This window comes from Cyanistes caeruleus, chromosome 12, assembly GCF_971803275.1.
Source record: "Cyanistes caeruleus chromosome 12, bCyaCae1.hap1.1, whole genome shotgun sequence".
NCBI classification, from domain to species: Eukaryota; Metazoa; Chordata; class Aves; order Passeriformes; family Paridae; genus Cyanistes; species Cyanistes caeruleus.
The window spans coordinates 8,284,968-8,310,027 of NC_141712.1; the positions used below are offsets into that span (position 1 = coordinate 8,284,968).

The following is a 25,060-nucleotide window of genomic DNA, read 5'->3' on the forward strand; positions in this document are numbered from 1 at the left end:
AACATCACCACATTCTGCTATGGATGTGCTATAACAAAACAGCTTAACAGTTCTCCTATGAGGAACAGTTCCAACAGATACAGAGCAACATGAAGATTTTAAAATTAGCATCGATTATCAACCTAGGGAACTAAAGCCTTTAAATTATCTCCCCATTCATTCCTCCCTTCAAAGCCAGACTTATTCATCAGTACATTAATGATCTAATTGTTGTAAACTCTGCAATTGTTTCCTAGGATTGCATTTGCCTTTTTCAGAAAACAGGGAGCACTAAATTACTGAACAATCCCACTGAAGTCTCATTTACTATCCAATCAAGCCAGGACACATTTTCAGAAAACAATGGTCACTCAATGCAATTCCATTAGTTATCTTTAGAACACCACATTCAGTAAAGGCAAACCAGACAGGTCAAAACTTCCAGCAACTAGTATTAACCCATGGACTGGACCAGCTCTGCAGCAGCTGCCACTGGCCATGCTCTACTGCTCAGTTTCCTACAGCACTGTCATTCAACTGCCACTCAACTCTCTGGCACAGAATCCTGTAGGATTCTTCCTCACTCCAGGTATGTTAAAAAAGCATTCTGAAATGTGAGCACACATCATCTCAGCCCCATGTGGGGAAATACTAGGTTTGTATCACAAACTCCTACATTAGAAATGCCAGCAGCCACCCAGCTCAGCCAGGGTAACTGGGCTTTGATTTTTCTGTCCCTACAAAACAAAAGTTCTTTCGCTTTTATCAGAAGGTTCAGCATTAGCTTTGGGTTCAACAGTGGGCTCTGAAGAGACATGAAACAACAGGTGTTAATAGCAACTTTATTGTTTCACTGGTGCAAAATCATGATACTGAATAAACTTGTGTAATGCATTTTCCCCTAAATTTACAGTAATGAAGGTTATACATATCTATATAGATTGCAATTTCTCTATTTTTTATACTATTTGGAACAAAATTATCTTGATAAATACGCCCTGTGCACAGTACTGGCCCTCACTGAATGTCACAGAGCCTTAATATGCAAAATATAACTTCTGTTTTTGAACATGGTACTTTAAAACTCTCCAAACATGCATTAATATATTCTAGTTTTAGGGAAAAATATTACACTTAGTCTTAACTCGCATTAAAAGAAAAGCACAAGCAGAATTTGACATACAATAATCCCAAAAATCTGATACTCTGTAAGGATCAGACACAGTTTCAGCTGACAGTCACTGCCAGTTTAGAGCTCTAGTGCTAGAGAAGCAACAGTGAACAGACAGAAGAGAAATCAGAACTGAAGAGCCTACCGTGTCACATGGATTTCAAAGAAAATTTCAGCCATGCTAACTGATGAAACCTGTAGTTGCTGGTCCAACCTTCCAAGTTTGTTAGAGTACTCAACACAAATGTTTGAAGTGCCAGACTGAACACATGAATGTTAACTTGACATTTCTGAAAGGCACAACCTAGGAATCTATCTTAAAAAAAAAATATGGTATGTAAATGAGAACAGGTACAGTGAGTGTCTTTCTAAAGAACAAGACCTTCATAAATTGGCCCCTCAGACTCTGGTGATTCCCTCCTCAGACGCAAGTGCTCCAGTGTGTTGTGAAAGTGTTTGTTAATCTGTTCTGTTTCTTCAGTAGATTCAAGGTTTGGGAGATCTTCTCTGATCTTCTGTATAAGCTGATTCAAAACCTGAATTGTCACCTGCAGAACATAAAACAAGTCATCAACACCACCTGTGTACAAGCACACAGACATTAGTTTTAACAGACTTGTTTTTAAGCTATCTGTATTTGGAAAACCCTTCAAAATGCTAATAAGACTGTATGGAGACAAACTGTTGGGGACTGCCTTCTCTGGTTCCTCACAGGACCTTTCCAGTTTCAGAGTTCTCTGGAAATTCCCCTATCTCAGCAAATGTGAAAAACTTTCATTAGCCTGATAGTTCTGTAACTATTTCAACAGCATTTCTCTCCAGTGTATTCAATACAAATTTAAAAAGCTTCAAACACATCTGGCACACACAATCAGATTGTATATGCACTGTGAGGTAACTGTTTCTTAAAGAAGTCAGTCAGGATGGCAGTATCAGATTTAAAGTTATTCTTAGAGAACAAGGCATGGCTGCCTACAGGCTGAAGTTGGGCTCTACACAAAATGCATTGCAGGCCACCAGAGTGTCCAGAGAGCATTTTTACATCTGCCAAGTGCTTTGAAATTCAAAGCTTTATTTTTATTTCCATCAGATACAGCATCTCCTATACTAGAGCACTCCTATACTAAGAAGGCAGTTCAGTTATTGGAAAGTCAGCAAATCCCTCAAACTGCTTTAGGAATTCTCTTAGAACTACAGGGTATTCTTTAATGTCTGCTCTCAGTCAATGACATCAGAGGAGACACTGATCTCTACTTGACCAAGCAGGTTTTTCAAACTGCATAACTCTTCTTTATCTGCTAACAGAAAATGGATCAGGTAACTATCTCAGATTATATACACACACAATTTATGCTGAGCACATATGGTGTCATATCTATTCTATGAAATTAAAGTTTACACCAACCTGGCAGAGTCAGCAGTGACCATGAACACCTGTAAAGAATTTTCTTTCTCTTATGTATACATGAAGTTAGGTACCTCTAAAGCTAGAATCTTACTACATTTTCATCTAAGTTCCAGTAAGTTTTAGCCTAAAATATTTCAGGTATGCAAGTCTCACAATATTTAAATTTGTAACTAAACTGCAAACATTTCCCCCACAATGTGAGAAGAATGAAGTTTAATCCAATAGTTTTACCAGCACATCAAGAATTGACTCCTCTCTTATCAGAAGAACTTGTGCCTCTCATGAGGCTACAAGGCAAACTGAAGAGACTTTGTGGTGTGTGAATGGAGAGCTTAAAGAAATGCTCTTTAAAAAAGATGCAACAGAGAATATATTTCCACTCACCGCCTCATTTTCCTTTTCATAAAAATAGATATATCTATTCAGAATTTCTATGAAAAGCTGGACTTGCAGAGAAGGGTCCATGCACTGATTTGCTATCTTCAGAGCCTTCTTTAGGCATTCCATCACTCTTTTTCCTCCATGAAGCTAGAAGGAAAAACACCAAACTTACAAGAAGTAAAAGAACCTTAGAGAGCTCCAGTATCTCTTCCCTTGGTGCACAGAACATTCCCCGGGGGTCTGCCACAGAAACACAAACTGCAAAGAGCAAGCTGTCACTTGCTCACCAAGTGCCCACCCTGTCTGACTGCCCCCAACATTAGATTTTGTTAAATCACACAGTAACATGAACAGTTGTTGAAAGCCTTCAATAATGAGATCAATTATCTCAATTTTGTAACATGTACCATGATGCATACTTAGAAAAATACATTTCAAACACTGCTCTTTAAAATGACAACAGCTTGTGACAAGTTCTGAAGAACACAGAGGAACTTTTTACCCTTACTTTAATAACTTTTACCTTAAATTTGGAAGTAGTTCACATACAAACTGAGCTAGTGCAAACAAGAAAAATGGAGCCCAGTCAACTAGCTTTTAACTAGCTGACACTCAAAAGTTTGCCTAGCACTTCCACCCTTAAATAAGTCTTCTCCATTTTTTTTTTTATTTATGCAGTTTACACTGCAGTGAGTTTTAGAAGTTTCATGTTTTAGAATAAATTCCAACCAAACCTACTTCACCCATGTATCTACTTTAGAAGTGTCTACAGAAGGAATGCAGAAGTGTTACTGAGGCAGGTTGTGTCCCACTGCTGTCACTCTGTTCTTACCTCCTCTCCGTTCTTGTCAGTGTTTCGGCCCGACCAGAACAGATGGGCACAAGTGCTCACAGCTCGGCACTGGTCTGGCTTCTTCAGGAGTTTGGAAGCTGCCAGTGCACACTGTGTCCTCAAAGGCTCATGGTTCTCCTCACTGAAGCACTTCATCCTCTCAAATGTCCCAATTATCAAGGTGATTGCAGCCAGCTGTGCTTTTGAGTCACTGATTTCATCTTCATATAGAGAGAAGGCCTAGACAAGGGAGAAAGCAAGACTCAATCAGAACACATCAGGAAACAAAAAAAAAAAAAAATCACACCTGCTACTGACACAGCAAGAAACTGTCCAGTTTTCCATTTGTTAAAAGCTTCAGGCAGGAAAAAAAATCTTTCATGTAGAGTGTAAAAATCAAGTAAATCCACAGACCAGAAAAAAAGCCTTACAAGAAATAGTATTCAAGTGGTCATAGCACACAAGTGTGATCCCAGATATAATCTGAAGATTGAGTTTTCCCTCATTTCAAGCACCTATTCAAACACAGAACTTCAGCAGCAGAAATAGTCCTTGAAGAAGATTTGGTTCTTTGAAACACACAAAACAGCAGAGCAGAGGTTGATGGCAGGTCAGTGATGACAGCAGGTAAGAAAAGCACTTGCACTGCTGCACGGGTGAAGAACCTCCAGAGGACAGACAAATCTTGACTGTATCTCTAATGGAAAGTACATAATTACCATGCTGCTCTCATTGTCAGAACTGTGCTACAACAGCAACTGATAACAAACAGTGAGCAAACCGAGCTTATCAGCAACTCTGTTTAAAAACATGCATTTAGTAGCAGTATTAGAGGAAAGATTAGGACAAAGCTACAATATGGATAACATGGAACACATTGATTCTTTATGTGATGGGCAGGAGGGGAAGGTTTTTCCAACAAGTAAGGCTTAAGAAGACCAAGTTACAAGTTCAAATAGACTTTCAGAGTAGTTCATAATAGGTTCCAATACAAGGATTTTAACTGGCAAAGCCCAGCATAGCAGTTGTGAGCACTGCAGATTTTAGAAAACTTCCAGAGTGCTTGTGGTCAGGGCAATACCAGCTGGATATCAGGAGCTGGAGACAGAAGCAGTGAAGGAGCATTTTATGCTGAGAAAACTACACTCCTCCAGTGAGCCAACTACACGAGCAGGAGGCAGCATTGCAACATACCACTGTTGTCAGACTGAGTATTCAAATCAGTAGCAATGGAGCTTAATTCCACAGCAGCCTGGGAAGCAAGAATGAAATGAGGAGTTTCTACCTAGTAGCACTGGCTGTCCATCATTTCAGGTGTTCTAATCACACCGGATGGAATGGTTCAGTGTTCAGTAAACCTACCCAAATTAAATTAAAGGCAGCACAGGACACCAGCCCTAATAGTTGAACGCTCACCTGAGACATGAACTCATAGGCCACAGTTTCATGATTCTCAAAGCCAATTTCTCCTGCAGCCAGTGCTCCCTGCAGGAAGAGTCGGAGAGGCAGCTCTGCCAGCTCTGCTTTGATCAGAGCACTGATGGTCTGATGAGCAAAGGAAAAGATCTTCTGGCACTTCTTTTCCCATTTGTCATCCTAGACAAGAAAAACAAGTAAAGGCTTGAACAAGAGCATTGCTACAAGGAAAAGGGACTCTAAATTGAACTAAGATCTGTTAAGTGCTCCGGTCTCTTGCCATCTGATGCCACTCCAGTCATTCCAGTGCCCCAGCAGTAGTGTTGGCTTCAGTGGGCCTGCACAAAATATTTCTTTAATTTACAAAAATTTCATACCCATTTTTCCTATCAGCTCATAGGAGCCTTCCTCAGAAGCCTACACTGAACTGCAGCTAGGACAGCTATGCTTAGCACATAGCTGAGCAAAAGCCTAGCTAGACAAGAGGAGAAAAATTCTGTTCAGTCTGGAGCAATAAGAAGCTGAAGAGTATTTTAAAACCTTCATTTTGAAGAGTATTTTAACAAACATTGAAACTTATTTCCCCACAATATAACACCCACAATAAAGGAAATACATATTTAAGGTAACTATCTCAATCAGAAAGTATTTAAGAGCCAAAAAGGATCAATCATTATTTTAATATACACTTTTATTACTTGTATAAGTTAAAGCAAGTGCCTTTTTGTAGGTTTAGAAACATTACAATAATGTAGCTACAATTTAGAAATTGATGAATTTCAATATCCAGATTTGAATCAGTTTCATGCCATTAGTTCTGGTCTCCAGTAAAGGTACATCAGTCATCTTAATGAATAAACAAAACTGGCCAATTTCTGCTTCGTCACTTCTGAAGTACTAAAGCAATTTATTATGACTTGATAAATATCTTCATTAAATTAAAAAGCATTCAAACCTCCAGAAAAAATCTGCCTTGAGAAAAAAACCAAACAAAACAAGCCTTCTCTATCAAGTCTGAGCATACTCATCTAGCCAGACAAAAGGCAGTTTCAAGAAAATAAAGCTAAGCAAGCATACAAGAGCAAGCTGGAGGTGAACTTACCACTTTGGAGTTCTCTTTGTAGCGAAAAGCAAGCTGGTAGGCAGCAAAAACCAAGGGTGGCAGCGTGAAACGAATGCGCTGGTTCCCCCCTGCCCCAAAGTGCTTCCGGGCAGTGTTGAGGATCTAGAACAAAGCAATGTGAGCTCAGAGAATCCTCCACAGAAACAAGCACTCAAGGGAATCTCAGTGCCCCACCCTAAACATATTTTCAAATTTGATGTAGAATTCATGCAAATAACCTGAATATACAGAAGTCTGTAATCACCCATTACACAATGGTTAGCCACTCTGGCTAATACACTTGGACTAGGCTGTTTGAATTTGCATTTCATATCTCTTCCATACAGAATGCATAATTTAAAGTGAGATACTGTGAAAATCCTATAGCCTTGGAATTTTTTCCTGCTGCTGCTGTATTGTAGAAAAATTTGATGCAAGCATTTGTGGTGCTGAGGGAGCTATTATGCATTATTACTAAAAGGTATTAAGTAGCTCATAGAATTATACCCAAAAGATAACGTGACAAGTCCTTTGATGGCATTTAAAGGTGGTCAATGTGATTAAAGCAAAGCACTACTAGATGAGAAAGACAGACTGAAACTCAATCTTTGCAGAAACAGCTTCAACATCTCTCACTATGTAAATTCTTTTGGAGTAGAAATATCAATTTCCTTGGTACCAGCATTCCTTTGAGGGAAGCTTTGCTCTCTATAAAGAAAAAAAAAAAAAAACCAAAAAAACCAAAACCACACTTTCTGCTTTACTCCAGCAATAAGGTCCTGAAACACTATTGTCTCCAATTCCTGTAAAGCTATGCTTCTCCCCATTACACAACTTTCATCACACTTTAAGTAAGAAGTTTTTATACCAGAACTTAAACCAAGCTAGATCAATGCTAGTTGTGTTATGCATAACTTGCACTTTATTCTGTTTCTCTATTCTCACTGTTTATACAGTGTGATCTTGCTGCATCTTCAGGACAGAGTCAGTCAATTTTATTTCAAGCACAATGTAATGTCACAGTAGTCCCTAAGCAGGCCTGACTCTCACATGAGTTAACTGTGCCATCTGCAGCAGCATCCAACTTCAGCACAGCTTCTGCCAGCCTCTCCAGTGGATTTGGCACAGACAGAATATCTCTGGCCCTCTACTCTATCACACACATCAAGATAGCTTATTTGAAGTGTAAGTGACCTCCCTAAAGCCAGAAACAGCAGATTACCAATAGAGAACTACATTAAGCTGCCATAGATCAACTCAAACCATTACAAGTACCATAGTGCACAAGTTTCAAGGACGTATAAAATTGACTGTTACAGATGGACCAAGCAGAGAGGAAAAGCATTTGGAACCAAGCAGCAGGACACTACAAGCTGTATGAAGACCCCATTTTTACAGAAATTAAAATCTCTAGGGCCAGACATACTAAGCTGTATTTTTTGAGGTTTTTTTGCATTCTCTTGGTATAAAAATACACAAATAGCACAGTACTCCATATAGCACTTGCTGTGTTTTCCATAGATAGTTATATGAAGTTGTCAGAACATTAAGAGTTCTACAAATTAATACAGATAGCTGCCACTTCATGGGATGAAAAGTTTAAATAAACCAATGCTTAAGTCTTCATCTTTTGCTGAATAAACAACCCATCATCCTGCCACTAAAGGTGTCATACATAATGTTCTCTATTGAGTTTGTAGTGCCAGAGCAGTGATGTCCCAGCTCCCAGCTTCACTCAAGTCTTGTACAGTCAATACTGCAAGAACTGTGACAGTTCAGAGAGCACAGACATTGAGAGGCACCAGTCACCAACCAGGTACTGTTGGTCAGGGTCATCAGAACGCAGCAGATGAATAAATCTTCCCACAAGACTTTGCTCATCAGCAAAGTCCTCAGGGTCAGGATCTTCAGCAGGTTGATCTGGTTGATCCTGGATCAGTGTGGATACCAAATTCATGATAGCATCAACCTGTTAAAGGTAATAGAAGTTCTGTTTAAACTACAGTAGTCCATAAACAGAAATTGTCAGCAATTTGGAACATCTTTACAGCCACTCATAGTGGTGATGATTCAGACTTATGTGCCTTACACCCTGAAGAAGGGTCCCTCTCAGCACAAGTGGGACAGGCTAGCACAGCAGTGCAGAGGAAATGCAGATTCCAAAGGCTATGCAGCCTTCTTTAGACAGTAGACCCAGTTTGAAAGGGATTCAGGGTCATTGCTCACACCTAACAGATTACTGTCTAGGCTGAGGTGTGGTAAGACCTCAGAAGTAGTCTCTAGGATAAGGTCAGGTAAGATGTTCAAAGACATTTAAGAACATGGGAGGAAGAATGACCAAGTGGGATAAAGCCTGTGCCAGAGGAGGCAGGGGCATGCAGACTAGGAAACAAAGCATGCCCGGCATGAAGTCACTAAGTGTGTTTTCAGGTCTTTGAACAGTCATTTAAATACCTAGAATTTCAAGTTAATTTGTATCATACCTGTTCTTGGGACACAATTTCTGTGTTATAATCCAATACATTGCTAAGCACGTAACAACTCATGCTCTTCCTGGACTCGTAATCAAAGTATTCAAAGAGTGGGTGAAAATGCTTTAGTTTCAGAACTGTCAGGATATTGTTGTAAGTGTCAACTGGGATTTTCAAAAGTCTAGTCAGCTCCTTTGAAACAGCACTGCTTGTTGCAATACTAAAAGAAAATATATGCAAAAAACCACAATTAATCAATGGTTCACACATGTAGACAGGTTTAAAGTCTGCTTCAGAGTATCAATTCTGAGGTATACAACAACCACCAAGTAACTTGGTGCAAGGGAGAAAGGAAGCAAGTATCAAAATAAGTGAGATCTTGCTCCTTGGAACATACAGTAACAAATGCATGTTTTAAGTTGCTGCCAACAGAAGCAGAGAGCTGCAAACGCAGCAAAAGCAGAACTCTAGAGTGCTGTAAGGGACAATTACAAAATGCACACACATTGTGTGGCTGTACAGCACAATTTATGGACAGGGGAGCAGGTCCTGGTTAGTCAGGAGCTTATCAGGGCTGCTGCAGCTCGGTCCAAAAGCAGTGACTTTACACATCCAGAGCATGGATCTGCTATCTCACCAAAGGTGGCAAAATGCAGAAGGCCTGATTTTAGGGTATTAATTGCCATGCCATAGAAAATGCAAGAGACACTTACTGTTCCAGATTAAGTTTGTTGAATATTTCCACAGTAGTCTCCAACACCTTGTCAACATAGTCCACACGGTCTGGGTAGCATTTCATAGCCAGGTTAATGAGAGAAACTTGCAAAGACACCACATCCTCTGAGGGCATATCCTGCCGAGACTGAAATTTGAGACAGCACGAAGTTGATACTAAAGCACAGAACTTTGCAAAAAAACACCCCCAAAACTGCATGCAGGGATACCCAACATACCTGTATAACAGTAGCAACCTGCTGTGAAAAGATATCAAACAGTTTGATATCTGCTGGGATACCAGGTCCATCTTCACGATGTGCAAATAAAGCTAACCTGGTGACAGAGCAAGGAAAGCAGCTTGGTCAGGACAGCTTTTCCACTCCTCAAACACAGAGCAGAAAGAGGGACTGGCAGAAAAAGCAAGTCCTTTAGGTATATTTGGAAGCTCTATTACAAGCAAAAAGGGAATTAATGGAAGTTAGAAGCCTTTTGAGCAACTGAACCTTGTAACTATCAGTCCTGGAAAAGAGTGCTGACAGAAAAGGCAAGGTGAAGAAGGAACAGGAAGGACATTTCATAATTTATATTCTTCATCTAGAAGCAAGTGCTTTGTTCTTTCCAGCAGATTAAGAAGTATAGAGTAGGCTGATGGAAGAGCAAATATCCTGCATTTATTCATTCAGTGATAGTACTGAAATTAGACACCCAACTGCATCCTCCACAAAACAGCCTCCAGAAAAAAAAAAAAAAAACAAAAAAAAACACACAGAAGGAATATGCTGACTTAAATATTCTTTGTTGCTAAAGACCAACCAATATGTTTGGAACTTACACTATTTGCAGAGAACAAAATACAAAGTGAACTTAAGAACAGAGAAGTGAAGAATATATTTTTTTTCTTTTTGGTGGGGGGAGGTGGTGGAAGAAAGAAATTGCCATCCAGCAAGCATGAAGGAGAGGGTGAGAGGTATATTTATGCATAAGAGGAGAAGGTCATGCCAACCACCATTTCTGCAAAAATGAGATACAGGACAGAAAGCACCACTATCAGAAGACTAACACCTTACCAGAGTTGCAGCTTAAGAAGCTCAGCACTGCTATCTTGACTTTCTAATTATTGAGATTATTATACTCTGAATTAGAGAAAGAACTACAAGGTGTTGCATAAAAGTTTTTTAAATTCTTTCTACAGGTTTCTCAATTTTGATTCTGAATGAACTCTGGATCTGAAATAAAGGGACACATAAGAAAAGCCTGGGAGGCAAAAAAACTTCACTGCCAGAAAAAATAAGACATTGAACTATTCTTATATTTGATTAGGGTGCTAAGAAGCAGACTTTCTAAAGCCAGGAACAATCACTGCCTTTTCTTAGAGGCACGAGGCAGCTTTCCTTGGCAACAGCTCGATGTAAAGCCAGCAATGCTTCAAGGTATGAACAAGCTGCAGGTAGATGGCAGCATAATTAAAAGTCATGAATGGTTTAGTAAGGCAACAAAGATCCCAAAGCAGCAAAACTATTTGCAGAGATTCCTTCAGCACGAAAACCCCACAGGAATAAGGATAAAATTTTCATAAGCTTCTTCAGCAGTCACTGATGTTCAGATCCAATTACCCAATGCCAGCTGAAACAAAGATGAGAAATGCCAAGAGGCACAACCTATACAGGGCAGCTTCACATCTTTACATGATACTGAAGCTCCTGGCCATTGCTGCTACCAGCTCCAACACAAACACAAAAGCAACATCCTCCCTACACACATAGACTCCAAGGACAGATCCACTCATATGCTCCAACACTGGCAGTAACATTACAGTCAAAATCTCAAGCTGCCAAACTACAAAGATAACCATCAGCTGCCACCTTCCTGCCCTTGTCCTACAGCCCAAAGAGAGAATTCTGGAAGCCTTCAGTGGGCCAACAAACCCCAAGCAGTGGTAAGGCTGGGAGGACAGAGAGTCACTGCTGGCCAGTCATGTACTGGTATTTGTAACAGTAAGAACACCAAAAACTAACTGTGGAGGTGATACCAAAGTTTAACATGACAGCAAAAGCTGCACAAGAAACGCCTTCTCACAAGAATGATACTGCCACACTCCAGTGTAAGAGCCTAGCAAAATATCCCATGACCTCTTAAAAGTAATCACGATAGTCTCAAAAATCAGTTACAGGCAACATTTCTTGGGATTTGGGGGTTTTGTGATGTTTGGGGTTTACATTTTTGGGGTTTTTTTTAAAGCTAATAAAATGATGAAAAATCTGAGCTACAGCATCAAAGTGTGGAAAACCAATGAATTCCTGTGAACATCTCTGAGGGTAGCAAAGTGTCTGACAAAAGCACAAACACTGAAAAATACTCCAATAAAACCAAAGTCTTGAACATCTAAATCTGCCATAACCTGGAGAAAATGAACTACAGACTTGTAATTAAAAAATTCAAGATCCTAAGTTATACCAGTCATGCCCAATACACCTAAGTCCTCCCCAGACATTAGAGAGGATACAATAATCCTACCCAATGCTGAGTGCCAGAGGGACCAAAGATCCCTGTGGTAACTGAAGTCCATATATTGGTACGTGGACCAGATGTATGAAGGTACATGTGTGGATGGAAATGCAAAGGACAAGGCTTTTCTAGGGCCTGAGAGAAGCCATGCAGGTACACTTCCTTTCTGCAGTAAGAAAGTGCAGGTGCTCACTGAAAATCTGTGTTTCCTTCCAGGATACAAATTAAAACTTCAGTTTGACCTTGAAGGTCTTTTCCAATGTAAAGGATTCTATGATTTCTCCCCCAAATCTGAACTCAGTGCAAGCAGTTCTAAGTAGTACCTCCACAGGAAAAACATGTTTTTGGGAGAACAGTCAAGATGCTAGTGGCAAGTTAAGAATTAAGAAGGTAGTTCCATTTCCTGCTAGCTCTGTTCTGAAGAAGCATTGTTATGTTCTCTGATCTCTGACGCTGCAAGGTAAAGTATCCCCAACAGGTGATTTAGCCATTAGGATCTTCAAGTTCTCAAGAGGTAACTATGAATGATATGGATGTCAAAGCAGGGCACTGCTGTCACTTCAGTTCTGAAGCATGAAACTGCTCAATATTAAACAGGCTATTTCCTGGATTAATCTGTTTACAAGTTTTAATCAGTCCATAAAGCAGGTTTCATTGGAAGCTGTAAAAGCAGAATCCAGAGAACAGAAGCTACAGAAATAATATTCTTCAGAGCTTTAATTACAGCTGATACAAACACATGGAAACAGTGAAGTGGTATCAGAAATTAAATATAGAAGAATTATCATCTGCTTGTGCACAACACAAACTTAATTTTGAGTCAAGTTCCACCCCCTTGGTCACTCACCTGTCAATTAAAGCAATAATTATATTTTTCACATTCACATTTTGGTGCAGCTCAGCACAGGCTCTGAGAAATGGGTTCAGGGTTTGGAGGTGAAATTCATCTGGGAAAACCTGAAGTTTTAGATCAATAGTCATCAAGTTATAAACTGAATTTGCCCATTGTTACACAGAAGATAAATGCAACAGAATAATTCTAAAGCAGATACAGTAAATACACTCTGGCCTATGAAGCTGACCTTGACTGGGTAAAGGCATGAAGCAAGAGATACAAGACAAATGGGTAATTCCAGGGCCCACCTCTCTATTACAACTCATGACACAGGCATTGCTGCTCAGATGCTTTTAAGCTACTGCAACAGAAGGAGCACAAAATGGATCCATTTCCACTCTGCCCATCTGGTGAAAAATAAAGGACAAGCCACTGTGTACAGATCCCAGGGATGAAGTTCTCCAGTCCATGAGGAAGATGTGAAAGCCGCCTGAATCTGACTAAGTGTATAGAAGTGTCCCTGTGTCCCATCACTGCATCTGAACTAAAGCAACTCACCTGTATGATGCACTCCATGAGGTACTCCTGAGCTAAAGCATCTCTACAGTTCACAACTTGCTCCAGTATTCCAGGCAGAACAATCTGGAATAAGAGGGAAAAGGTATTACAGTGATTTTACAATTACCTTCTAAGTTTATATTTACACATGCATTTAATCCAAGCAGAGCAGAGTTTCTAGCAGTTCTCAGCTGGTTCTCTACATAAAAGCTTTCTGAAAAGAAGTCCCATTTTTCTGCAGTTCCATCCTTCAGAGAAAAAAAAAAATCTATCAATCTCAGAAGTCTGTCCCTTTCATACATTATGCAAGCTTTGATTTCATAAGTCAGTGCTACTGACTTTGCTGGCACATACCCAGGGTCTCAGCAGCACCGTTCAAAGCTGTTTTCAGCAGCTGTTTGGTAGAACTTACCAGGGACAGACTTCTAAATAATACATTTCCTTCACTGTCATTTCACACAGTAACAGGTCTCTTGAATGCTTTGGGAAGCACAGCCTCACAACTTGTGAAGACTATCCCAGAACACTGGATGTGCACATATCCCTCAGACCAACCCACTATTCTGCAAGGAAAATGGGAATTGGGAAGTAAAGTTTTATAATTTCTTGTCACTGTTACAGACTTACAGAAAAATGTGTGAATCATGTCCTTGGCCTGAGAACACACTGTATACCTTCATGAGTATTCAAAACTTTTCCTCAGGTGAAGAGTTTGAGAAGCACTGGGATTACTGAACTTATAGCAAAACTGTAACACTTCCAGCTGCTCATCTGGAAGTCCAAACTAGTTTAGTTTGGGAAACATTGGCAGAAGTCAGAAAGGGTGGACAGCCATCCCACCTGCTTGTATCGCTCCACATTAACCCCTTCCAGCTGACTGAGGCGAACCAGGTTTGTTCCCACAAGGATCCTCAGCTCCTGCCTCTCACGCTCCCTTTTCTCTCTGTCCCGACTGTGGCCTTGGTGCTGCATTCGCACCCAGAGTTTGTTCATCTCAGCAAAGTTCAGCAGCACAAAATCCATTGAGTCACTGATGTCTCCAGTGGTTTCTTCACTGCAATTGAAAAGAGGTCAAGAACAGAAAAGCTTGTCAGAAGTATTCATCCTTCCAGTCACTGGTGAACATGTAAGTTTTAAGAAGGTTAGAGGGTGGGCAAGTGTGTGGTGGGATTTCTGGTTTCAAAAGAAACTTTCATATCCTGACTTGTGAGGAACTTTAGTGCTAGAAGGGAATTCTTAAGGGACCTGTTTCTAGCATATCTGCTTCTCTCAAATCTGAAGTCATATAGGAAATTTAAATAACCTCTGTTAACAGTGATTTTATCAAGTTAGCCCATCCTCCTTACTCTGCTTGCTCGCCTTCATCTGGTAAGATATTCCTGGTACACTGCAGGAGATAGTTTCTAAGAAAGAGGCCTCTAAGAGGATGCTGCACTCCACGGCACATCTCCACCAGGTCTTTCAAAATATCTTTCCTGGACTGTGGAAATGACTTGACATAGACAACACCTACTGTTATCAGCAGATACCTGCAAAAAGCACAAAGTCAAACAATAAATCATACAGTAACAACATCACACTTAAAGGTAATAGTTCCTTTTGTCCATCATGGCAGCATTACAAAAGCACAAAAAAAGCAATAAAATTATCACCTGGGTCCCACAATTTTGGATATTTAGCCAGCCTTCAACTCCCATTTTACTCTGCTACAGAGCACAGCAAGACTGAGCAGCCACTAGACCTCATTACAATGCTTGATACACTGAATATATAAATGCTCACGAAGTTCTGAATGGTCTCAGACCAGCTCATTTATATTTCCAGCGTTCCACTAGGCTGGAAAACAGCTCTGACACATATAGGTAAGTAACCTACAATGGGGAAGTAGTTAAGTCTCTCTCACACTGTACTTGGCAGTTTCTACAAAGAAACAACAGAGAAACAGTTTGTAGTTTCTACAAAGAAACAGAGTAGGCTTTGTAGCCTACTCAGGACCTCCATGAAAGCACCACAAGTTTCATCAGGGAAAACCAAAGTCTACAAGCAGGCAGGAAGAGAACTCTGGTAGTTACACACAGAGGGGATCAGCCAAACTCCAGAATTTCCATGAAGATGCAGGCTGGTGTGTCCAGAGCCTCCTCCTAGCACGAAGTCAGGAATGAAAAATATGAGTACCAAGCAAAACCTAAAACCCAAAACTGACTGTGTTTTATGTTTTATCTCACACTTCTTATTCCCTAAAAAGGCAGAAGGTTATGAAGCAACTACTGTGTGGCAGAAGGTAAGATCCAGATCCTCAGGTAAGAGAAACAGTTAATAAATGCATAGTCAACCTCCCTGATCAGTGTGGTACTTTATCTTCCACTGACCAGCTCCTTACCCAAAAGCCAACTTCATTCCAAGACTGAAGTGCTTTCATCTTGGTCATGTGAAAAATTAATACACTGACAGGAAGAACTGACCTTCTGCAACTGCACTCTTGGCCTAATCTCAGAAGTTTCACAGTAATCTGCTCCAAATAGGCAAAAATACTATTGACCATTGTAAACTGATTGAGAAGGCAATCACTGTCCAAAGCCAGAGCTGGACAACTATTCACCAGTTTAAAAAAGAAAAAGCAAACAAAGCCAGATATCAACATACACACAACTTACAGTCTTGGAATAATATTTCCAGCATATTGTACTAGCTCATAAAGGTCTGCCACCTTCCTGCCTTTGGCAAATTCATCTGTCAGGTAGACTTCCAAGTAGTGTAGCTCATCAGAAATTGCCATGTCTTTTTCTCACAGTTAAGGATTTTAAGTTAGAATGTCTACAATGTATTTTCATAGTAATTTGCTCATTCACACACAGGAAGAAAGATGCTGTACCAAACACAAACATGACCAAGCAGGCAGTACCTCTAGAACACTAACCATCATTGGGATAAATGTTCAAAATTAACCTCAAACCTTTAATCAATTTTTAGCATATTAGAAAAGGAAATAAAACTGGGAATAAAAGAGTTGTTTTAGAGATCTGATATTGATTTTAGAACTAGACTCCTGAAACTTCCCAGGGGAAGATATGAAAAAGACCAGTTTTATACCAGAGAGAAAAACTGAACTTACACAGTGAGCAAAGCGTACATTCTCCTACAATACATACGTGAATATATATACATTGAATACTGAGGAGAAAAGTGCTAATATCTGACCATTGTACCAAAAATACCATTGTACCAAAAAAAAGCAGATGAACATCCCATTCCAAATACATTTCAACTATTAGCTTCCTCTTGAAAGGATACAGAGCTCATAATAGCTCTTTGGAGATAACATGGAAGTCCGTAGCTCCCCAAGCATGTTGGAAGCATGTTTCAGAGCATCCATAAGCTTGTTCTTGTCCTTCAGAGGAAGAAAGAGAAAAGTCTGTTAGAAATAACAGTAGGCAACTGCAGGACTTTTTATCTATAAAAAAAAATCTCAAGTAGTTTAATATCTAGCTTATACTACACCACCCATGCTAAATGAACATTTAACCTGAGGTGATAAGAAGATGCACCTGAAGACTGAGCTACAGTAGTAAAACATAATACTAATGGTAGAAAAATCTAAAAATATTCTGCTTATGCAGCAATCTCCACCCAACACTCAGATTCTATCCAGCAAGCAAATCTGGTCTGATGTTTTGCTCAGATCTCACAGATCTCCTAGAAACCTCTAGAAGACAGACAACACACACTGCCATCATCACCTTCCCCTCCTTCTCACCCACAAAAAACACCTCACTGAAAGCCACCCCTTCCTAGTCTGCATCTAACTTAGCTTCTGGTGCATTTAATCACCTGGCATCTCAGGATACAACCACAAACCCCTAATCTACCACTTACACAGACTTGAGCAACCCATCATAAGCAGTAGCAGTGGGTTTTGAGGAAGAACAAAAAGAATTGCTAGTGTGATGCACTTAGTGTGTTTATACTGCCACTTAATCACAGATAGCAGTGAAAAGCACAGCTGCAGCTACTTAAAGATTTCCAAAGCATTCCACTGAGCACAAAACTGGAAGAGGTGTTACACTTCTTGCTACTGTCATTTGGCTGCAAACAAAGTTAGCTTCGATAACCACATGAAAACATATGGGAATATTTAAGTTTTCATTGCAACTTTAAGCAGTTTCACCAAATAAAAACGAAGGCTTCTCAAACATAAGAAAGCCATGTGTGATTACATAATCTGCCTGAATTGGCTACAATTCCCAGATAAAAATCTCAGCACAACACTAGTCTGTGGTGTTTTCCAGTCACAGAAGAATTCACACATCCATCTATAGTTAATCACTACAAAATTGATCCTGTGCAGCAGGTAATTCATCAGCAGCCTCTCAGTCTGACAGTCACACCAAGAAAAGGCTACATGAAAAAAAAACAACAGAATGGTGGACATCAACAATAATCTCATAAAGTTCATCTTAGGTTTATTTGAATACAAGCATGTAAATTATAAAGGTACATCTTTAACTGATCTTGTCAAATACTGGAGCAAAATGAGGAAGACACATTCAAAGAATACCCAATGCTTACTCTCAATGAGCAGCTGCCTCATTTATTGGCAAAGCCTCTAGCACAAAGATACACAAAGGGTTAATTTTCCTCACAGCACTAGAGATTGGTATTGATTTACTGTTTCATTCCTAGCAGACAAGAAGCTTCATTGCATTTTAAAGTCACATTCTTACCAAGCATCTCTTCATCTGGAACGACTGCACCTTCACAGCCTGAATGGCTTCATCCAGGAGTTTTTCCTGTTCATCCTGAGGAGATTGCTGTGTTGTTGGCTGAAGGAAAAAAGAAACCAAAATATCATAATTCAATTATTTTTATAAAGCTGTTTATGACTTGACTAAAACTGGACTCACACAGTTTAGAACACACTGCAAGTGTCACTGCAGTGTGACCACTCAAGGGTTGTCAGAAATAGTTGTGTGACATGTAATGGAGAAAGTTCAAGTGCCCTGCAAAAACCTGAGGGGAGGTTACAGGTAGCCTATGAGCACCACAGCTTCTTGGATAGCAAAGCCATGGAGGCCGAGCAGGGCAAACTCTTCCTTTCCCACATTTAGAACAAGAACCCAGTGCATGTAGCTGGGAAGAAAAGGCCCAAGAGAATGCAGAGACACGACTGTGCTGAGAGGAAGCACTGTTGTTACTTGTGTCCACAAAGCTTCAAAGCAGTGCCCAGACCGCACTCTGCAACTGCACAGATGCTTTCTGTGCTCACAAGTTCTCACCTGTTGTCTGAGCCATCTCATTCCATTCAGCAGGACTAGTTTCAGATAAGCAAAGGATAAAGTACAGTGAGTGCGTTCCAGAAGGTAGAAGCTACTTGCAGATTGGATCAGAAAGCTGAAGAGAAACAACAACTCCTCTTGTGTCCTTGTCATAGTCACACTGTCAGAGTGACTCTTGCTTCCCCTCAGAGAGGCACACTCTACGCCTTCAACTGAAACTTTCACTACCTTTTGACTTTCCAAGGTTTTGGAAACTGCACTTTCTTAAAATATTAAATAAATCCATTGCTTACATCCTTGTATTTCCCCTCAATCCAGCTATAACAGGTCTTCTCCTACTACAGCTGCTACCCTCTCTCTACCAGAATAATGAGATCAGTTTCTACAAGCATCTTTAAATTATTTGCTAAGATGTCCAAATTTACTTAGATCAGAGCCACTACTGCTGTCCCTACCTGCAGCCACAGTCCTCCTCCTAAGGCTTTACAAGGAAACACTGCCATCCACCTCTTGTTCAGGATCAGCCTTTAAACACCTCTTTAGAGCATCTCCACTTCTCTCAACCTTGCAGCTTGTTTTCAGATGGCCCCTCTGAAATACTGCTGGAGACAAAACCCCTGATGCAGTATCTCAGCTACATCTTTTCTAGCACATAGTGATTTGCACAGCAGGTTTTCTGAGCCTTCACCTTCAGTAAACTCTCAGCTATTTATACTTGTTCCCTTCATCCACTGTGCTCAGAAGGTCCCTGGTCTCCTCTTTTTAACTGCATTCCAGAAACAAGCTGGAAGGCCATGAATTACATCACCCTAATGTTTTTAAAAACCATCTTCAGTACCAACTCCCACATGCCCCAGGCATGGAGTCCCCAGAAGTATCTGTTGAGGACTGAGATTAAGACTGAGGCTGTCATTAAAACAGAGAAGTTTTAATTTAACACAAATTTAATGGTGATAGAGCATTTCACACCCCTGTTATTTCCCATATTTAATTGGGTTCTCGTTCTACAGCTGAAATCTCCCCACTATCCTTTTCCACATACAGAAAATACAAAGTTCTCTGCAATACTGTTCTTGCCTTGATCATGCTCTTGAAGCTCCTCAGTCACCCAGCTGACTAAAACCAAGGCTGATCTGATCCAACACAGGTCACAAACCTGCTTCAAGAAGGTTATACGGGAAAAAAGGTTCCTTCCAACCAACATTACTGTGACTCTATGTGCCTCAGTAATAGTCCAACTATGCACAATAACTAATTAAGAAATGTACTTAGTCAACAGAAAAAGCCATTCTGCTAATTAGAGTGACTGCACCTCTTACAAAGCTCGTTCTCTATATATAATTAATGAGTGTGTAGGTCTTCCAAAAATGATTTAAGCATAAGTAAAAAACAGCAAACATGGTTAGATGATCCTATTTCCCAGGCAATTCAATAGCTACAAACCCTTAGACAACCTCAAACTGTGAAACAAGTATGTTCTGCCAGCAGAAGTTTGCTGTAATTGCTAAGCTTTAATTATTCAGTGGCAGATCAGACTTTTAAGGAATATAAAATGACAGTGCAGGGACTAGTGTGCAGTAATCAATATCAGAACATCACATAACAGACTTGCTGAATTTTGTTTATGCCAGAACATTGGTTACATTCCACAGTCCCCTGAATCCATACCAGTGCTTCAGAGAAAATAAATCACTACTGAGCTGAATGCCATATGCTCTGACCACATCAAATCTCTATTAAAGCACAGCTAGGAACAATGCAGCAATGTTAACACTGACCACAACTTCCTACACCCCCTTTTCCTGATGGACATTAAGTTCACACAGCCAGCAGCTCTGCTCTTCCATCCCCAGCTGTTCACAAAGGCCAGACAATGCTGGGAGAGCAGTTTAGGCTAAGAAAAAGCTGTAAAACAAGCCCAGCTGATTAACAGATTGCCATTCACCTGGTTCTGCCTAAAACCGCATAAAACACTGCAAGCAGGGCTGTGAAAAGAAGGCTTTTTAACAGCAACACCAAGCCAAAGCATTACTGAAACACACACATATCTGCTACAACCCCAAGAAGTATCTGGTTGAGTCCATGTGCATTGCTTCCCTTACTTTTGGTGTGCAAACATGCTGGTTACAGAATCATGGCTCAGCAGATACATTTGTATCTTCTTACAGAACTCTAACCGCTGTATTTTAGCAGCAGTTGGGGACATATTGGAGTTTCATTCATTTATAGTTCCAGCTGTATATCAAATTCTGTCTGCATTAACAGAAGACAGAGAATACTTCCATTTCTGCTCTAAATTTGAACAGCCAGGTCCCATACTGTATTCAACACTGGGATTAAGAACTGAATTAAACAACAGAAGCATTTTCATATTAACACAAGATAAGAATTTATTTCTTCAGTATCTCTCCAAGATATGAAGAACTAAGAAAGATGCAAATACAATTTGTATGTGTGCCAATTTGAAGACTGAGAAGGTGATCAGCCTAAACAAAGATGTCTTTATGACAAGGGCACTACATTTCATGTCTGAAGAAAAGACAACTGGAGCATTTTTCGAATGGCACGAGTAGCAAAATAACCTACACTGCTGCCAAAAGCATAAAACAGGAGCAGTTGTGTCACTTGAGGGCTTGTTTGTAGCAACTTTACTTCTGTAGGAATAGCAGCACTAGTGAACAAGTTCCAACTTTTCAAAGTCTGAATATGTATCAGTTTACCATTTTCTTCCAACTTCAGAAGACAAGCTACTTTCAGCTTTAGAACTGCAGGGGTTCCCAAACATAAACTGGTTATTATCAAATGATACGCAAGATCACATCAAGACACACATATCCTACTAACACAAGCCTGAAGTTTGAGGATGCTGTGACAAAAGGCAAATGAAGGAAAGAGAACATAGAGCAAAAACCTACTAGTGAAATCCAGCAGGGCACACACTGAAATCAGAACACAGTTCTGCCAGATTCCATGTTGAATAAAACTTTTTGTGTTATGTATCTTACAGTTAAATTACCAACACAGTAATATAAAATAGTATTTTCAAGTGTCATTTTACCAAAAATGCAGCTGTGGAGTTCTAGGGCCATCTACAAAAACAATACTGAACATCAGCTTTTGAAGTGGAAGATACTTTGACCCTGGGCAAAAGCAGCAGTACAGAATATCCTGCCTTGTCAGCTACATGTACAATAAGGTACAAATCCCTGCCTGAGCACAAGAGAAGCAATTTACAGCAATTATCCAGCTATTTAGACTTCAGAAATGTCTGAGCTATACCCACACCAGATATACAGCAAATGTTGTAGGAAAAAAGGAGAGTTATGTGAAGAGTTTTGCTTTACTCATTTTTTCCTCAGAAGCAAGTGAGCAGTGGAGTAGGGACAGAGAACTGCCTCCCTCAGCTGCATCTGCAGCTTCTGCACAAGAGACAAGTCTTTTGCTAGCTTTGAACACAGGGCTAGCATAAGTTACCACATGTAAGTTATGGAAGTCCAAACTCCCAGCAGATGAATTTGGAGGAGGTTGCTGAAGAAAGCTAGTTTTTGGTGCGGGTTTTTTTGGTGTGCTTTTTTCATTCCTTTACAGTTTTGTTTCTTTAGCTGCTTTTTTAAAATTAAAGCTAGTAAATGAAACTCTAAGTTGTAAACTAAACTCTAAGTTGCCTTGGGAAACATTTTTTTAAACCCAAACCAGCTTGAAAACAGCTGACCAGAACAGTTACTACAAATTATCCTGCAGATAACAATTAAGAAAGTGTATTACTGCAGCAGCGAACATTATTCTGGATCATGCCTATCCTCATAGCAGCAAGTACTCCTGAATATACAAACCAAACATTGCACCTATTGTGTAAGATTTACTCATTTTTTAACACTCAGTTTCACGAGATTCACTCTTAGTTCCGTATTTAACACTGAGCTGCACTCTAGAGAGGGCCTAAAATAATAACCTATTAATAATCACTTAAAAATCTGGTATCTTGGATACTCAAGAATGACAGAGTACTCTCTGAAAGAGAACAGAGTTCAAGGGAGCCTGTCAAGCCTAAAAGCTCATATTCTGACACACAGGTGCCTTAAGCTGCATGCAGAGTATAAAAATTAATGAGTAAAAGGTTTTGCTTCCATTCCATTCTAAAGTGCATTTTCATCTAATCTCCAAATCTTGACTTGAGTTAACTGATGTGCTTAGAGCCTGTTCCACATGGCACTTCCTTCTGTTTGCTCACACGCCTGTACTGAATGCCACAACAAATGACATTTACCCAGGGAGGTTTCCTGCCCCCTCCCAGTTGGATGTTATTAAGACTACCTGCCAACACATCACTACTGAGACATTTCGAATGACTGCTGCCCCAGAGAGAGGGTGGGTGAGCTACAGTAGCAGATCAGGACACTGCCAGCCTACAGCTGAGGCCTGGGTGCACACAGTGCACTGCTGGGAAATATTTTGAGGGAATTGCCAAAAAAGCAAACAAACAAAAAAAAACACATAAGCATTTAATACCATACAGGAAGCATTTCTCTGCAACACTGTAGGCTCCAGAACTTCTATTACATCTCACAGTATAGAAGCTCAGAGATAAATCAGAGAGATGAAAGCATTTTTCACGTGTTGAAACTGGTACTTACTGCTACAGGAAGCCACAAGACACTATTAAGTATTAAAGAGATGGACTTTTTATTCAGGGTATGATCAAAAGCAGCCAGAGCCCTCTTAAAACAAGTCATGTTAAAGGTACTTAAGCATTCAGCTTCAAGATTTAAACCAAGCTCAGCCTCAGGAAATCACAGGGGAGCCCAATTTGGTAGAGGGAATTATCCCATGTTTAACACCTGTGATTAGCCCATGTTCAACATCTGTAGCTTTATTTTTTCTGAATCACCTGACTACATCTATTCTTAGAAAGAAGCCATGAGACCAGACAAGTGTCTGGCCAGTTCCCATGGAAATGACAGAGAAAAGGAGTTTCATTGCTGAATTAGTGACAACCACAAAATATTTGTGTGGAGGACAGACTGGTGGCTACATAGATTTAGTGATTCTCATCACCTAAGTCAGTATTTAACATTCCTCCTTCAAGTAACACTACAGGTTTTGCCCAGCCCCAAAGATATAGAAACCAACATACATATAACTTTAAAAAGAAAGTCTGTTCCAAAAGCCTAAGAACTGAGCAATCCCTTCTTTATAATACTGTTAGCATTGTTCCCAATGTTCCCAAGCCACACTTAGGCTAATTACACATCATGGTGGTTACAGCAAGTGCTGCTTAAAATTTTATTGATTACATACCACTGAAGGCATATTAAAGATATCTGTGTTTTATTAGGAAACTTGATTGTTCCCTTATTTTCTTTGAGGACTGAGTAGTATTTCTTAGTATGCATTATTTCCACGTGGAAATTTCAGGTTTCACAGAATGAATGAGGTTGGATAGATCGAGTCCAGCCGGTGGCCAAACAGAACCTTGTCAACCAGACCATGGTACTCAGTGCCATATCCAGAGTCCAGTCTTTCCTAAACACCTCCAGGGACTGCGACTCCACTACCTCCGTGGGTAGGGGACATTTCAACGTCTAATCACCCGTCTTGTGAATAAATTCCTCCAAATGTCCAACTTGAATCTCCCCCGGCAGATATTAAGAGTACACCTTCATGTCCTATTGCTAACTGCTTGGGAGAAGAGGCTGACCCTCACTTCGCTGCCCCTTGCCTAACAAACAGCAACATTTGCGGCAAAGAGCGCTAATGAGCTGCGCCCACCAATGCACAACCACCTCTTCTGCCGGAAAAGAAAGGAAGTTTACTCGGGAAGCCTACGACAGCAGTCTTGGAGGATCAGGAGGGACTGGAGCGCAGGCTGCAAGGCGGACAACCACGGCACACGTGCACAGAACCGGCAATGACAGACACCCGGGTTTAACACAGGGGCAGCACGGCAAAACAGAGCGAAACTGACCGCTCGTACGGCCGCGATTCCCCAGTAAAAACACCACCTTCCCCTGCGCCCCTACGAGCAAATGTGCTGAACCCAGCGAGGCGGTGAGCCGGCGCAGGCCGCGGGCAGCGTTACCGCCGCCACCACGGGCCCGGCCCGCACCTCAGCCCCGCCCGGGCCGGACCGTGCGGCCTCCGCGCCCGCCGCAGCCCCGCACCCGGCCGGGCCCGCCGCGCCGTCGGCCCAGCGCGGCCGCTCAAGGCGCTGCCCAGGGCCCAGGCCGGGCCCGTCCCTCAGCCGCCAGGCCCCTCGGTCCCACCGCGGCTGGGGCTCCCCGGCGCCCCGCGGCCCCCGCCCGCTGCCCCTCACCATGGTCGCGCCGCCGCCGCCCCCGCCAGCGCCGCCCCGTCATGTGACTGCGCCGCGCGCACCGCCCCGCCCCGCCCCGCCGCCGCGCGCCGCCCATTG

The 25,060-nt window shown here is 41.0% G+C and overlaps 1 protein-coding gene across 1 annotated transcript; it reads right to left on the reverse strand.

The window, feature by feature from the left end:
* Positions 1-807: 807 nt before the first annotated feature.
* Positions 808-25,045, reverse strand: VPS35 (VPS35 retromer complex component). The gene is made up of 17 exons (XM_086847101.1): positions 24,962-25,045; positions 18,097-18,195; positions 16,667-16,763; positions 16,030-16,153; positions 14,722-14,904; positions 14,216-14,429; positions 13,376-13,459; positions 12,830-12,939; positions 9,714-9,810; positions 9,474-9,622; positions 8,773-8,980; positions 8,103-8,258; positions 6,290-6,412; positions 5,188-5,367; positions 3,772-4,011; positions 2,943-3,086; positions 808-1,698 (listed from the first exon to the last, which is right to left on the reverse strand). Exons 1-17 carry the CDS (start codon positions 24,962-24,964, stop codon positions 1,519-1,521), a joined length of 2,391 nt encoding a protein of 796 aa, XP_086703227.1. The 5' UTR covers positions 24,965-25,045; the 3' UTR covers positions 808-1,518.
* Between the last annotated feature and the right edge of the window lie 15 nt (positions 25,046-25,060).